This window comes from Ascaphus truei, chromosome 9 (assembly GCF_040206685.1).
Source record: "Ascaphus truei isolate aAscTru1 chromosome 9, aAscTru1.hap1, whole genome shotgun sequence".
Classification (NCBI taxonomy): Eukaryota; Metazoa; Chordata; class Amphibia; order Anura; family Ascaphidae; genus Ascaphus; species Ascaphus truei.
The window spans coordinates 32,216,205-32,231,273 of record NC_134491.1 but is presented as its reverse complement, the minus strand read 5'-3'; the positions used below and the strand labels follow the sequence as shown (position 1 = coordinate 32,231,273).

The 15,069-nt window shown below is 45.0% G+C and overlaps 1 protein-coding gene across 1 annotated transcript in view; it reads right to left on the bottom strand.

The window, feature by feature from the left end:
- Positions 1–2,098: 2,098 nt before the first annotated feature.
- Positions 2,099–15,069, bottom strand: part of TYRO3 (TYRO3 protein tyrosine kinase) — an 87,163-nt gene continuing 74,192 nt past the window's right edge. Inside the window, exons 17-19 of the mRNA XM_075614303.1 lie at positions 14,015–14,174; positions 13,110–13,246; positions 2,099–5,942 (exon numbers count right to left, since the gene is read on the bottom strand). Coding sequence (XP_075470418.1) covers positions 5,546–5,942; positions 13,110–13,246; positions 14,015–14,174 — 694 coding nt within the window. The 3' untranslated portion in view covers positions 2,099–5,545. The remainder of the gene's footprint in view (positions 5,943–13,109; positions 13,247–14,014; positions 14,175–15,069) is intronic.

Genomic DNA, 15,069 nt, shown 5'->3' with positions numbered 1-15,069 from the left:
GACCAGTGCATGCTACAAACAATTGGAATCGGTTGCCGTGTTGATCTGATGAAGCAACAACAGGTGACCCAGTCCGGCATCAAATAATAATAGAGGAGCACGTGCAAGGTTTCAGACCAGTGAATGGGTGGTACAGAAGATTGGGATGTATTATTTAAATTGACGAAGACATGAACCCAATGGCTCAGGAGCATGCTGTATAATGGCACAGTGTCACTATGCTGTTCCATACTGTACATCACACGCATACATCCTGTTCAGAGAAAATAGAATTTAGGCCAGGATACAGAGAGCCACTATGCAGGGTATCACACCCTAATCCAGCGTTAACTGCCACTGACTTGCATAGCAGTTAGTGCCTCATCTGGGTGCGATACTCGATCATGGTTTAGTAAATCTTGCCTAATAGCAGTGACCCTTCTAATTGTAGCATAAATACTGTACATTAAGTTCCAAACGGTGTGATGCTTTAATTATTCCCATCCGTTAGTCCAAGATGACCGGTATTCTTCTTAACACCTGCGTTAAAAGAGTCGCCACTTTTACACAAACAGATGGGCAAGATAAGCCCGTCTGTACTCATCATGAATTGTGGGAAAGTCCTAAAGAAAAGTATTATACATGTCACAGGGCTGTCAGTTTTGTAAAAGCTCAAGATTAAAACCCTTTCATACTGAAGGGAGACCATAGCAATACTCACTACCGCTTTATATTTCAAGGTCTTCAATTCATAGAGTTGTCCTACTTCTGAAAAAAACGCTTTAAATGTAGGAAGATTCAATACTGATCTATTAGAGGCAGCCTGAGCAAGAGCAGAACATTGAGAACCTGCAACAGCAGGGATTTTCAGAGCATCATGCAACGCCGTCAGTCATCCCACAGAATGAACCACGCAAGATGCCAAATGCTTAAACATTACCCAGTGGTGTCCCATCTGGTTTCTTATACCCGCCACAGGAAGATGTTGCAGTGTGAGGCGCTCCATTTCATGATCAGATAAATAGGATGCATAAAAAGGGCCACAGAAGTATTGTAAGGTCATTTTACACACAATTAAAAATATTGAAAAGGTCACATACTTCCTAATTTTGCAATGTTCACTCGTGTTTTGTATATTGGAGCAGAGTTGCAGTGTGAAAACAATGTCATTTAGCTTCCTCAGCAAGTACAATACAAATGACTAGAAGCAGACAGTCCGTGGGAGTCCCACACCCTTTGCAGACCGCATCTGGCTGAGTGATAGCAGTAGAGGTGCCACGGTATAAATTACTATACCATTTCATCTATGAAAAGTCTCTTCTACTTACGATAAGGGTACTTGGACACAATATTGGTGAATTTAAAGCATTACAGCTGTTGATAGTTTCTTTAAGCTCTCAAACATTAACGGTTAATCTGGCGATTAATACTGTAAAATCAATATTGTATCAGGGCAAATGAGTATGTTTGGGACAGCTTTGTTTGTTTGTTTTCCTACAGAGAACGGTTTGGGGGTAATGGATATTTTTTAAGATACTTGGTGCCATTATACAATGCAGCATATTCCATTTCAGAGTGATATTTCTTGTTGTCACTTCAATATGAAGAATATTGCAATAGAGTAACTGCTCTAATATCAAGTTCACAATTGGCAGCAAAGGGATTCTGGTCAAAGTGAAAGAGCATTGCCCACAAACTGCTGCCTATCGGAAAGCCCCATACAATGTATGTTCTCTTGAGTTTCATTAATAAACACAGTTAGCTGTTGTCTGCTGTTCACACCACAACTAAGGATGAAATTAGAAGTTAGCAATGTCTCAAGCAATCTACTAATCAGCAACATTCCCAAATATGAAACGTTGTTTTAACAGAAATCATAAACAACACTATTCATTTGATGCTGAAATGCCATAATTCTCATATAATGCGAGTTATAAATTCATTTTCCCTGTGTAGTCCACTTCCAGGCCCGGGGCCCACATATGTAGTGCTTTGCATTGCAGTCCTCACAGGAAAGGTGTTTAAATCAAAGAAAGCTTTTTTTTTTGTTAAAAAATAATTCATTTTACAGAATATTCCTCTGATGTGCATTTTTTCTGCAGTTTTTGTATTTACTCTGGCACTGAAATCAGACACTATCCTAGTCTCTGGCGGTCATTTGTAATCATATGATAAAACTGTGCATTCCCGTTAGAACTTCTAAATACAATCTTCCTGAATTACCCCTCACCTGTTGCTGTTACTGCATGGGACGTGATGCATGAATATGGCTAAACAATGCCACTATACACACTGCTCACCTCCCACTGAGAAAGGACTCAGCCAGGATGGGAACGGCGGTTTTTGAAGCATAACGATACTCAGCTCTACAGAGTACCACTCCTTTTTTTCTAACTACCAAACCTACATTTCTCTTTCCTTTTGTTTGTCCATGAAATAGGGACCTACACAAGCTCACCTTTTCCATTTAGATTCTATAGCATCACTACTTTCGATGTCTCACCACTGCAATAAAGTGATGCATTGGCCTGGAAGTGAACTATGAGCACACAGTTATATGTATATCTGAACAGATGTTGTTAATATCAAATGTCTGGGAGTGGGGATAAAACCAGGTTTTGAACCATCGTTACCATGGCCCAAATTCACCAAAGGGTAATAAGCGTTAATACGCTCTAGCTTCCATTTCAATGAATGGTTGTTTTAAGACGTGCTAAAGCATAACACCCTTTAGTGAATATGGGCCTTTGGGAGGTATAGGTGCAAAGTAGGAGTAACAGAGCTTATAATGACAGTCTTTTGGTTTATCAAATGAGTGCATGTATGGTGTAACAGAATGAAAACCCATCACCACTGCAGAAGTTCACAGAGCTATTGGTTCAACGCACTTTCCTTACATACACATTTTTCAGCTCTTGCTGTACATTTACTGTATGTGCACCAGGAGATCTCAAACTGTGGTCCCTCGACCACCGTTGGTAACCAAAGACTTTTTTGGTGGTCCCAAATGCCCTCGATAGTTTACTTCAGGCAGCTCCCTGGCTTACTACGATCACTACCGAAAGGCTGGCCTTCAAATATAGGTTATACGTATTTATAAACATACTGATGAAGACCGCCAACAAAATAAGTGCGGTGATCTTCCACTTGCTCTACGTGGTTTTAGAGCAGTTTCACAATAGAACATACTGTATGCTTTGGAGATCAGCAAACTTCGATCTGAAATTCGGGCTCTCACTATATGGTAGAATAGGCCAACTGCAGCTTGCATGCAACCATGGACAGAATACTACAGGGGTGGCCAACTCCAGTCCTCAAGGGCCACCCACAGATTTTCAGTATATCCCTGCTTCAGCACAGGTGGCTCAGTCAAAGACTGAGCCACTGATTAAGCCACCTGTGCTGAAGCAGGGATATACTGAAAACCTGACCTGTTGGTGACCACCCCGGTATATTACAACAATTTCCACCTTACAGTGATTGGGACAGTGCTACATATTATTCGAATATTCACGACGGTAGCTATTTTGGTTGGCCCTACAACATATTTTACAGAACTATTTCTCTAAACGCATAAATACATTTGAAGGATTTTGCCGTTATGTTGGCAATCCTAATGGAAAAGTGGAAGGCATACAAGCAAAACAGGCATATAAGATAAAAATATGCATCTGTTGTTAAGCAAAACTGCACCTTTAACAGACACCAGGGTTATTCATTAAACAGTGATAATCCCACGCAGCACTTTTGCACAGAAACTTCCGTTGACTACAGTACCCCGATTGGCACTATTGCAATTTAATGAACAGCCCCCAGAGTGATAAAACAGCAGCATGTGTTATATATTACCCCAGTGAGGACAAGCTAAAGATGCCCCATGAACGTAGAATCATCGTTGTATTTGTAAGAATTTTTCCACCCAAAACCCCCATGGAAACCTACGCTTTCTATCCTTTCTGAATACACCATGAGGCCGAGAAGTGACGATAAGTTTTAGGGTCACGTGAAACTGCAGTTTGTGATACTGTCATTTCAAATATGTTCTTTGATGTAGGTTTCAACAAGCTTTATGCTGTCCCCAAACGTTATGGCCTTGATTTACTTAACAATGCTAAATTATTGGGCACTTTATACCCCATTCAAATGAATAAACCATACAGCGCCTGACAACTTAGCACCGCTTAGTAAACATGGCGTTTTACCGCAGAATACCCGTTATATACACAATATCTGCACAGGCATTTTTTTTTAAGGAAATATATAAATGACTGGCATATTGGGTTGACATTAAATTGATGGTTTGGTCATCCACAGATGTAAAATGTTAAAGGTTTTCCAAGGACATATTTACAAACTCAAAAGTAATGTGCAGAGTATTCAGTTATGAAACGAGTCCCCTCCGACTGAATGATAAGGAACCCGTCTGCTCGTACCTTTGATTACTTAGAGACATTTTACAATGCGTTGCTGGTCCCAACAGCTTACAAGGGATTTGTCTACCAAAAATGTACAAGTGGATTTGGGGATTATTAACACTTTCACTGCTGGAGGGTACTGGCATCTTATGGCTGCACTTTGCAGGCTCATCTTGCTGTGGAGTTAAACCCACAATATCTAGCGAAACAATATTTTTATTGGCTCTAAAGACCAAAAATTGTTCACTTAATTGAAAAAGAAGGGGAACCAATAAAATAATGAATGGGACCCATGCCACCCTTTGCGTTTGTTCTTGGGCTATAATGCATCTCTTAAGACTTAAGTAACACAGCAATTGTCATTGATTCCACTGGAAACATCATCTGTAATTTCACAGTTGTTCGCAAAGCATCCCTTATGGTTACAAGCCAAAGTCAAGAAAATAGGGTTGTCCACATGAATATCCAGCTGGAACTCCTCCTGACTTTGTTCTTCTTCTGATATTGCATTGAGAGATGTTGATCGGATATATGAAGACACAAGATGCTCTCTCTGGAAGTCTTTCCGCGCATTTAGTGCAAGCACTGAACTGAACATGGCTTTCAAGTTAATGAGATTTTGTTGTAGGCTGCGATACCATTTAGTGGACAAAAATGAGAGTTCCTCATACATTTACCAAAGAGTTTTTAAGAGATCAAAATTATAAACATCCAAAGATGATATCTTGGAAGCTCATCTATAAAGACCTCTCATGTTAGCCAAATTAATGTCTAAATGTTGTTGGTGGCAACACACAGAATAATGTCAAGTTCGTGCTTTAAGACTGTTGCCATAAAGGAGTTCAGATATAAGTGTAGAATGTGAAGCTGGAGAGATTCCCGCAGGTGATCAACCTTTAAACTGGAAATCCAAAGCTCACATATTGTTTCTTACATTTTAAAGAAATTTGCTATAGATTGTAAAGAAGAGGTAGGGAGTCACTGAAGCTGAGCAGAGCCTCAACCCAGATGTTCAGAATCAGCCTTGTGGTGTGTTCAGAGCCATTAGCATGTTAATGTGGTCACATCAGGTCACCATTTTAATCCTGGTCCCATAAAAGGTATCACAACCACACAAAAACATGGACCTATGCAGCCCCTGGAACTGTGCTCTAAAGGTTAATGACAACATGATCTTCCTGCATTTCCTCCTCCTCGTCTTCATTTAGAAGCCCTTGGGCTTCCCCAGGATGTCCCCTGGGAGGCCACTCGTCCACCTCTCTAAGGCACCCAGGGTTCATAATATAGCGATAGTCGTTGGTAACCGCAGCTGCACCAGGTGCCTGTGCAGTGTCTGCACCACAATCCTCCTCGCTGCAAAAATCAGAGTGCAACATTGAGTTCTCTGAAAGTGCCTCACAAGTCTCCCCGAGGTTCACATACAATGGATCCTGACTGGCTGAGAGAATGGAAAGCCGACCCCAAATAGTTTCTAGCCGTCTTCTCAGATCTGAAAAACTGGGCCTCCTCTTGGGCTCCGTGATCCAGCACTGGCACATCATCTCGTATCTGAAAAGGGAGAAATATTGTTCCAGGTTACGGCACATTTATAACTCTATGAATACTGCTTAAATATGCTACTGTACATGAGAAGAGGGCTTCAGTGTCATTTACGATTGGGTCATTGGTTCACGAAGCTTAGGAATACCCATGAAAGCTAGGCTGTGCTTTCTGTGTGTCTCTTCTTTTTTGGAGGTGTTTATTCTTGTCCAGTTTCCTACCTCTGGGAATCTCAGACACCCGGACATAAGACCCTTTTCTTAAAGGAAACCTTCAGGAGATTTCTCCACTACTCACCAACGTTAATATATACAGTTCTCCGTTTACTCTTGTAAATGTCAGTTCACTTACAAGTCCAATTGACACCCTCTTTTCTACCCCATACACAAACTCACAACCAATATTCTCTTCCACTTATTTTCGTAGTCTCCATTTGTCTCACTCTACATACACACTTAGTGCAAGTTTTTTTCGTAGGGTTTCCCTTCTAGTATTGCCAGAATGACCTCTGTGCTGACCTCTGCATTCTAAATGTTATATTCTAAACAATTGTTTGGCCAAGCTGTCGGTCTTATGTAAAAAAATAAATAAAGCATTGCAATGTATAGTAGATCCAGTAAAAGGTAACGCTTGTTTTTTGCGGTTTAAGAGCAGAATAAAGAATAAACGGTGCTACTACAGCGTGAGGTCTCCCGGGAAATGTACATTACAGCGTGAGGTCTCCCGGGAAATGTACACTAAAGCGTGAGGTCTCCCGGGAAATGTACACTAAAGCGTGAGGTCTCCCGGGAAATGTACATTACAGCGTGAGGTCTCCCGGGAAATGTACACTAAAGCGTGAGGTCTCCCGGGAAATGTACACTAAAGCGTGAGGTCTCCCGGGAAATGTACACTAAAGCGTGAGGTCTCCCGGGAAATGTACACTACAGCGTGAGGTCTCCCGGAAAATGTACACTACAGCGTGAGGTCTCCCGGGAAATGTACACTACAGCGTGAGGTCTCCCGGGAAATGTACACACAGCGTGAGGTCTCCCGGGAAATGTACACACAGCGTGAGGTCTCCCGGGAAATGTACACTACAGCGTGAGGTCTCCCGGGAAATGTACACTACAGCGTGAGGTCTCCCGGGAAATGTACACACAGCGTGAGGTCTCCCGGGAAATGTACACTAAAGCGTGAGGTCTACCGGGAAATGTACACTAAAGCGTGAGGTCTCCCGGGAAATGTACATTACAGCGTGAGGTCTCCCGGGAAATGTACACTACAGCGTGAGGTCTCCCGGAAAATGTACACTACAGCGTGAGGTCTCCCGGGAAATGTACACTACAGCGTGAGGTCTCCCGGGAAATGTACACACAGCGTGAGGTCTCCCGGGAAATGTACACACAGCGTGAGGTCTCCCGGGAAATGTACACTACAGCGTGAGGTCTCCCGGGAAATGTACACTACAGCGTGAGGTCTCCCGGGAAATGTACACACAGCGTGAGGTCTCCCGGGAAATGTACACTAAAGCGTGAGGTCTCCCGGGAAATGTACACTACAGCGTGAGGTCTCCCGGGAAATGTACACTAAAGCGTGAGGTCTCCCGGGAAATGTACACACAGCGTGAGGTCTCCCGGGAAATGTACACACAGCGTGAGGTCTCCCGGGAAATGTACACTACAGCGTGAGGTCTCCCGGGAAATGTACACTACAGCGTGAGGTCTCCCGGAAAATGTACATTATAGCGTGAGGTCTCCCGGAAAATGTACATTATAGCGTGAGGTCTCCCGGGAAATGTACACTAAAGCGTGAGGTCTCCCGGGAAATGTACACTAAAGCGTGAGGTCTCCCGGGAAATGTACACTACAGCGTGAGGTCTCCCGGGAAATGTACACACAGCGTGAGGTCTCCCGGGAAATGTACACTACAGCGTGAGGTCTCCCGGGAAATGTACACTACAGCGTGAGGTCTCCCTGGAAATGTACATTACAGCGTGAGGTCTCCCGGGAAATGTACACTACAGAGTGAGGTCTCCCGGGAAATGTACACTACAGAGTGAGGTCTCCCGGGAAATGTACATTACAGCGTGAGGTCTCCCGGGAAATGTACATTACAGCGTGAGGTCTCCCGGGAAATGTACACTAAAGCGTGAGGTATCCCGGGAAATGTACACTAAAGCGTGAGGTCTCCCGGGAAATGTACACTACAGCGTGAGGTCTCCCGGGAAATGTACACTACAGCGTGAGGTCTCCCAGGAAATGTACACTACAGAGTGAGGTCTCCCGGGAAATGTACACTAAAGCGTGAGGTCTCCCGGGAAATGTACATTACAGCGTGAGGTCTCCCGGGAAATGTACACTACAGTGTGAGGTCTCCCGGGAAATGTACACACAGCGTGAGGTCTCCCGGGAAATGTACACTACAGCGTGAGGTCTCCCGGGAAATGTACATTACAGCGTGAGGTCTCCCGGGAAATGTACACACAGCGTGAGGTCTCCCGGGAAATGTACACTAAAGCGTGAGGTCTCCCGGGAAATGTACACTAAAGCGTGAGGTCTACCGGGAAATGTACACTACAGTGTGAGGTCTCCCGGGAAATGTACACTAAAGCGTGAGGTCTCCCGGGAAATGTACACTAAAGCGTGAGGTCTCCCGGGAAATGTACACTACAGCGTGAGGTCTCCCGGGAAATGTACACACAGCGTGAGGTCTCCCGGGAAATGTACACTAAAGCGTGAGGTCTCCCGGGAAATGTACACTAAAGCGTGAGGTCTCCCGGGAAATGTACACTACAGCGTGAGGTCTCCCGGGAAATGTACACTACAGCGTGAGGTCTCCCGGGAAATGTACACACAGCGTGAGGTCTCCCGGGAAATGTACACTACAGCGTGAGGTCTACCGGGAAATGTACACTAAAGCGTGAGGTCTACCGGGAAATGTACACTACAGCGTGAGGTCTCCCGGGAAATGTACACACAGCGTGAGGTCTCCCGGGAAATGTACACTACAGCGTGAGGTCTCCCGGGAAATGTACACTACAGTGTGAGGTCTCCCGGGAAATGTACATTACAGCGTGAGATCTCCCGGGAAATGTACACTAAAGCGTGAGGTCTCCCGGGAAATGTACACTACAGCGTGAGGTCTCCCGGGAAATGTACACACAGCGTGAGGTCTCCCGGGAAATGTACACTACAGCGTGAGGTCTCCCGGGAAATGTACACTACAGCGTGAGGTCTCCCGGGAAATGTACACTAAAGCGTGAGGTCTCCCGGGAAATGTACACTACAGCGTGAGGTCTCCCGGGAAATGTACACACAGCGTGAGATCTCCCGGGAAATGTACACTACAGCGTGAGATCTCCCGGGAAATGTACACACAGCGTGAGGTCTCCCGGGAAATGTACACACAGCGTGAGGTCTCCCGGGAAATGTACACTACAGCGTGAGGTCTCCCGGGAAATGTACACTAAAGCGTGAGGTCTCCCGGGAAATGTACACTACAGCGTGAGGTCTCCCGGGAAATGTACACTACAGCGTGAGATCTCCCGGGAAATGTACACTAAAGCGTGAGGTCTCCCGGGAAATGTACACTACAGCGTGAGGTCTCCCGGGAAATGTACACACAGCGTGAGGTCTCCCGGGAAATGTACACTACAGCGTGAGGTCTCCCGGGAAATGTACACTACAGCGTGAGGTCTCCCGGGAAATGTACATTATAGCGTGAGGTCTCCCGGGAAATGTACACACAGCGTGAGGTCTCCCGGGTAATGTACACTAAAGCGTGAGGTCTCCCGGGAAATGTACATTATAGCGTGAGGTCTCCCGGGAAATGTACACACAGCGTGAGGTCTCCCGGGAAATGTACATTACAGCGTGAGGTCTCCCGGGAAATGTACATTACAGCGTGAGGTCTCCCGGGAAATGTACACACAGCGTGAGGTCTCCCGGGAAATGTACATTATAGCGTGAGGTCTCCCGGGAAATGTACACACAGCGTGAGGTCTCCCGGGAAATGTACATTACAGCGTGAGGTCTCCCGGGAAATGTACACACAGCGTGAGGTCTCCCGGGAAATGTACACTACAGCGTGAGGACTCCCGGGAAATGTACACTACAGCGTGAGGTCTCCCGGGAAATGTACACACAGCGTGAGGTCTCCCGGGAAATGTACACTACAGCGTGAGGTCTCCCGGGAAATGTACACACAGCGTGAGGTCTCCCGGGAAATGTACACTACAGCGTGAGGTCTCCCGGGAAATGTACACTACAGCGTGAGGTCTCCCGGGAAATGTACACACAGCGTGAGGTCTCCCGGGAAATGTACACTACAGCGTGAGGTCTCCCGGGAAATGTACACACAGCGTGAGGTCTCCCAGGAAATGTACACACAGCGTGAGGTCTCCCGGGAAATGTACACTACAGCGTGAGGTCTCCCGGGAAATGTACACACAGCGTGAGGTCTCCCGGGAAATGTACACTACAGCGTGAGGTCTCCCGGGAAATGTACACACAGCGTGAGGTCTCCCAGGAAATGTACACACAGCGTGAGGTCTCCCGGGAAATGTACACTACAGTGTGAGGTCTCCCGGGAAATGTACACACAGCGTGAGGTCTCCCGGGAAATGTACACTACAGCGTGAGGTCTCCCAGGAAATGTACACACAGCGTGAGGTCTCCCGGGAAATGTACACACAGCGTGAGGTCTCCCGGGAAATGTACACACAGCGTGAGGTCTCCCGGGAAACTTACTTTCTATAATTTCAGGGTTTTTTGTATCATTATTGTTTCACGATATTAAAACAAAATTGTGAGCTAAATAATTTATTAATTGAACCATATAAAGTTTACATATTTTCGAAAAATCTTGCCATACTTTATTTGAATCATATGTTGCTACGATATACACTTCGTATATCATTTAAAAATGCTAAAAATAAATCAGCATCTTTTCTTAGCACTTTCGAGCAAAAATGAGCAAGATGAGACTGAAAATGTTTATTACGGACGCCTCATTTTTTTAAAATAATGTGTTTTTTAGCGTCCAAGCATGACCGCTCAATCACTTGGGTATCTGTTCCAGTATCAGAGTCCACGTAATAGTTCTGGTGATAAACCGTAAAATGACGGTAACTAATGGCATTTAGATTGCGATAGGTGGGCCATTCAACAGAATGAATAACCCAACCAGATTTGCATTCCCGCTCAATGCTGGGGATCAAAGTATTTCGGTAGCGCCATTTATGCGCGAAAACGATACTACTCATGCTCGAGTAGAGCGCCATCTAGTGCAGACCGCACCCACAATTTGGTAGATCAGATATCCAGGTATACCTCACGCTATAATAGCGCCACATAAACGATTGCAGCCGCTAGGGTCTTTTAAATGTCACAAAATGTGGAAAAAAGTAAACATATCTTAATTATTCTGCTTTCGATCTGATTTTGTATTGGCCACCTAGGGCTAAAATAATTACTTTCCACACTTTGGAACCCAAGTATGAAACATTCACGCGCAAACCATTCTCCTGTAAGCCACCTGGTAATATTTGACTCTGATACGGCATCTAGAGAGGTTTACATGTCAGACCGGGCGCAAGGAAAACAGAGACAAACGCAGCCCCCCGTGAAGCACTTGATACATCCCATTATAACACTTTGTCAGTAACTTTCCCCCCTAGAAATACTCCTAATATCACTCACTGATGCACAAGACGCCAAGCCATTCACACTGGTTGAAACTCTCTCGTGGCAAAAGAGGTGGACGATGAAATCGCTTCTCAGCATCGGAGCCCAGTTTTGTAGCTTGGGACATAGCCCCAATTTTGCCAAAGCCCATTCTGCTCTCGGTTCGTATTGCCTCAGTGCTGGGCTCAGATGTAAATATGGTATCAAATAGAAAGAAGTCCCCTTAGCAGTAGTTGCAAATCTGACCACAAGATGTCCCTACAGTACAAGGTAAGTCTCAGAGACTTCAGCCCACCTTCCTATGACGGTCAGGGCTGAATGCGAGTAACGCCCTCCCCTTTTAAAAATCATTATTCCTATTAATGCCTTTGATGTCATGAGTTTTATAGCTGCAGTGAACGTTACTCCCTTAAATACTAGAAGCATATTTTGTTTCTATACTGCGGTGATTGAAAAATGTCTCTTAGATCACCCTGATAATTATACTCCCAGTGTGTCTCTAGGGGGGGTGGTGTGTCTCTAGGGGGTGTGTATGTGTCTCTAGGGGGTGTGTGTGTGTCTCTAGGGGGGTGTGTGTCTCTAGGGGGGGGGGTGTCTCTAGGGGGGGGTGTCTCTAGGGGGGGGTGTCTCTAGGGGGGGGTGTCTCTAGGGGGGCTGTGTGTCTCTAGGGGGGCTGTGTGTCTCTAGGTGGTGGGGTGTCTCTAGGGGGGGTGTCTCTAGGGGGGGGGTGTCTCTAGGGGGGGGTGTCTCTAGGGGGGGGTGTCTCTAGAGGGGGGTGTCTCTAGGGGGGGGTGTCTCTAGGGGGGGGGGGGTGTCTCTAGGGGGGGGTGTCTCTCTGTGTCTCCAGGATTGTGTGTGCCTCTGTGTCTTTGTGTGTGTGTGTTTGTGTCTCCGGGGGGGAGGGGGGGGGAGGTCCGGGTTGTCTCTGTGTCTCCAGTGGGGGCATCTCTGTGTCTCCGTGTGGGTGGGTGTGGGTGTATTTAAACGAATTTAGTAAAATCTTAAATGTACTTTTTAATGAGTTGCACAATCACCGCTGGGTATATTTTTCAAACACGACAGCTGCAATGCTTTATACTTCGCCCTAAACATTTTTTAAAACCTGTGTGTTTGGTAAACTATTTTACAACACATTTTTATTAAGAAAAAGTCAGAATGTACAACTTTGTGAGACATACAGTATGCACATCCCAAAAGCAGAAGTCATCATTTGTTATTCAGTTGTTACTTTTAAGTCCCTGAGTTGTAAAGTTCACTCAGATTTCCCAACACTGGTAATTACTACATTCTAAATACAGTAAATATACTTTTTAATGAGTTACAGTAAATATACTTTTTAATGAGTAGTAGAATCTCCACTGAATATGAAACAGAGGCTCTAATTGAGTGGTTTTTTTTTTGATTAGCGCTGTCTTTGGACTTTGCATCGCTCAGCAACATCACACAAAAAGATGCTTGCAGTGTCTTTCTAGAACCTCAGTATTATGCGGGACGTTGGCCCGTTACTTACATCTCATCCAGGCATTCAGGCGGCTGCTTCAGTCTGTTTCCCGCAATGAGGTAGCTATAGACTTCTGAATTCTCGATGCCAGCGTAAGGGGTCTGTCCCCGCGTCACTATCTCCCAGAGGGTGACGCCAAAAGCCCACTAAGATATAGAAAGTGAAGTTAACAAGTACGCCGGTTTAGCAAGCTGTTTTTTTTGTGGTCTCCATGTTTCTGTTTTAATATGTAAACTATAACAGATTCCCCCCCCCCAACTGAATGTCTAGTGGGAGTTGCTGTTCTTGTACATAAATGGTCAGTGTGCACATCTAGTACAGCCACGTGGTTAAAGTACTGACCTCTGAAGTAGGGGCTTCTCTGACACTACTAGCTTTGTGTGAAGGATGTACTGTATACAACCTCCATGTGCAGTTATTGGTTGTTGAAGCTAAAACAAGTAAAAGGGAGGCCCTGTGCTGGTCACACATACAGGTTTGATTTAATTCAGTCTGTGGATCATCTACAATCACTTTAAAAGCCCGGTGGCGCCTCACACTTAAGCAAGAAACACTAAACTTGAAAGCCGTTACTGTAAACAATTTGTGTGTCCAATAAAAAAAAGCTGCCATGGTACTTATTTTTTTTCCCCTCATGAAATAATGGTTTAAAATGGCTACTGATCTATTTTGTGATAAGACAGTGCCAAACATCAGATATGTATCTGGAAGTCAAATGTGTCCACTTCCAAACAAGACTGTGTGTGGCATCCACATAACAGGCAAGTGTCAGTGGCCCAAGGAACCCATCAGCTCCTGTACGTTCAGAAATCCGAGAACCATCACTGAAGAATTTTATGATGGTCTTGGGCCACGTATCTCAGCCAGTGTTATGTGAAGGGTCTGCGCTTATGAGCCCAGGAAGAAGTACTTACCACATCACTATACACGGTATAAACATTGTCCGCCAGGCTTTCCAACGCCAGCCACTTCACCGGAAGCTTGGAAGCAGAACCCTGGCGGTAATAGTCCCCACTGTAGATTTTCTTAGAAAGACCAAAGTCTGCCACACACACCGTCATGTCCTCATTCAACCTGAGACAAAAAGGTGAAATGGAAGTCATTGTCATTGTCCTGATATAAGACCAGTAGCGGATTAAAAAATCCACTTCCAAAGTGCAAGGAGAATCCTGCTTGTGCAGCCAACACAACACAGACAAACAACATTCTTCAAAGTGCCGGTCTCCTCTAGGACAGAGGTACAAAGTACATCTCTACTCACAAGTTCATAATGCAATTATTCATTTATTGTGACAGCCGAGCACAGAGGAGCAACGACGTTTCAGGTCCCATAAGGACCTTTCATCAGGTGAAAGTCTGATTCCAGATATGATCAACTTCTAAGTTTAATCAATTTTTACTCTGCTTTCTCAGAATCATACAGAGCATCTCACATTGGCAGCTGGGAAAATCCCCGAACAACTCAAAGCTTCAGTTTGTGGCTAGAGGCAAATGATTTAACCCCCAGCAGAAACTTTTGTGTGTTTAAATGTCACGTGATTGGAGAAACCCCCCCCCCCCCCCCAGAAACTCGTAGAGTCCATCAAAGTCAGAGGTGAAGGAATTGAGGGAAGTCATCCATCTATTGTATTGCTTGTGTGTAAGGGGACAGCGAGACAATGGGAAGCTTAGCTAATCCATCTACTTTGTATTTACAGTTACCACTTCGTTAACCCAGGTGGTGCTGAAAAGATGGGTAATGCGCAAGCATAAGCTTATAGGGCTCCATGTTAAAATGGATTTGAAGCAAAAGGTGAATGTGTGCTCATTTGCATGATATTACCCAGAATGCCTGACCGCAGTGGAAGCACTGTATGCTTGGAGATAAATGGGGAAAAGCAGAGTTGCAGACCTGTGAATGTGCTCACACGGGGTATTTTTATTTGCCGTTTGCTATACGGTGCAGAGTTTTGTCACTTTTTAACACCCC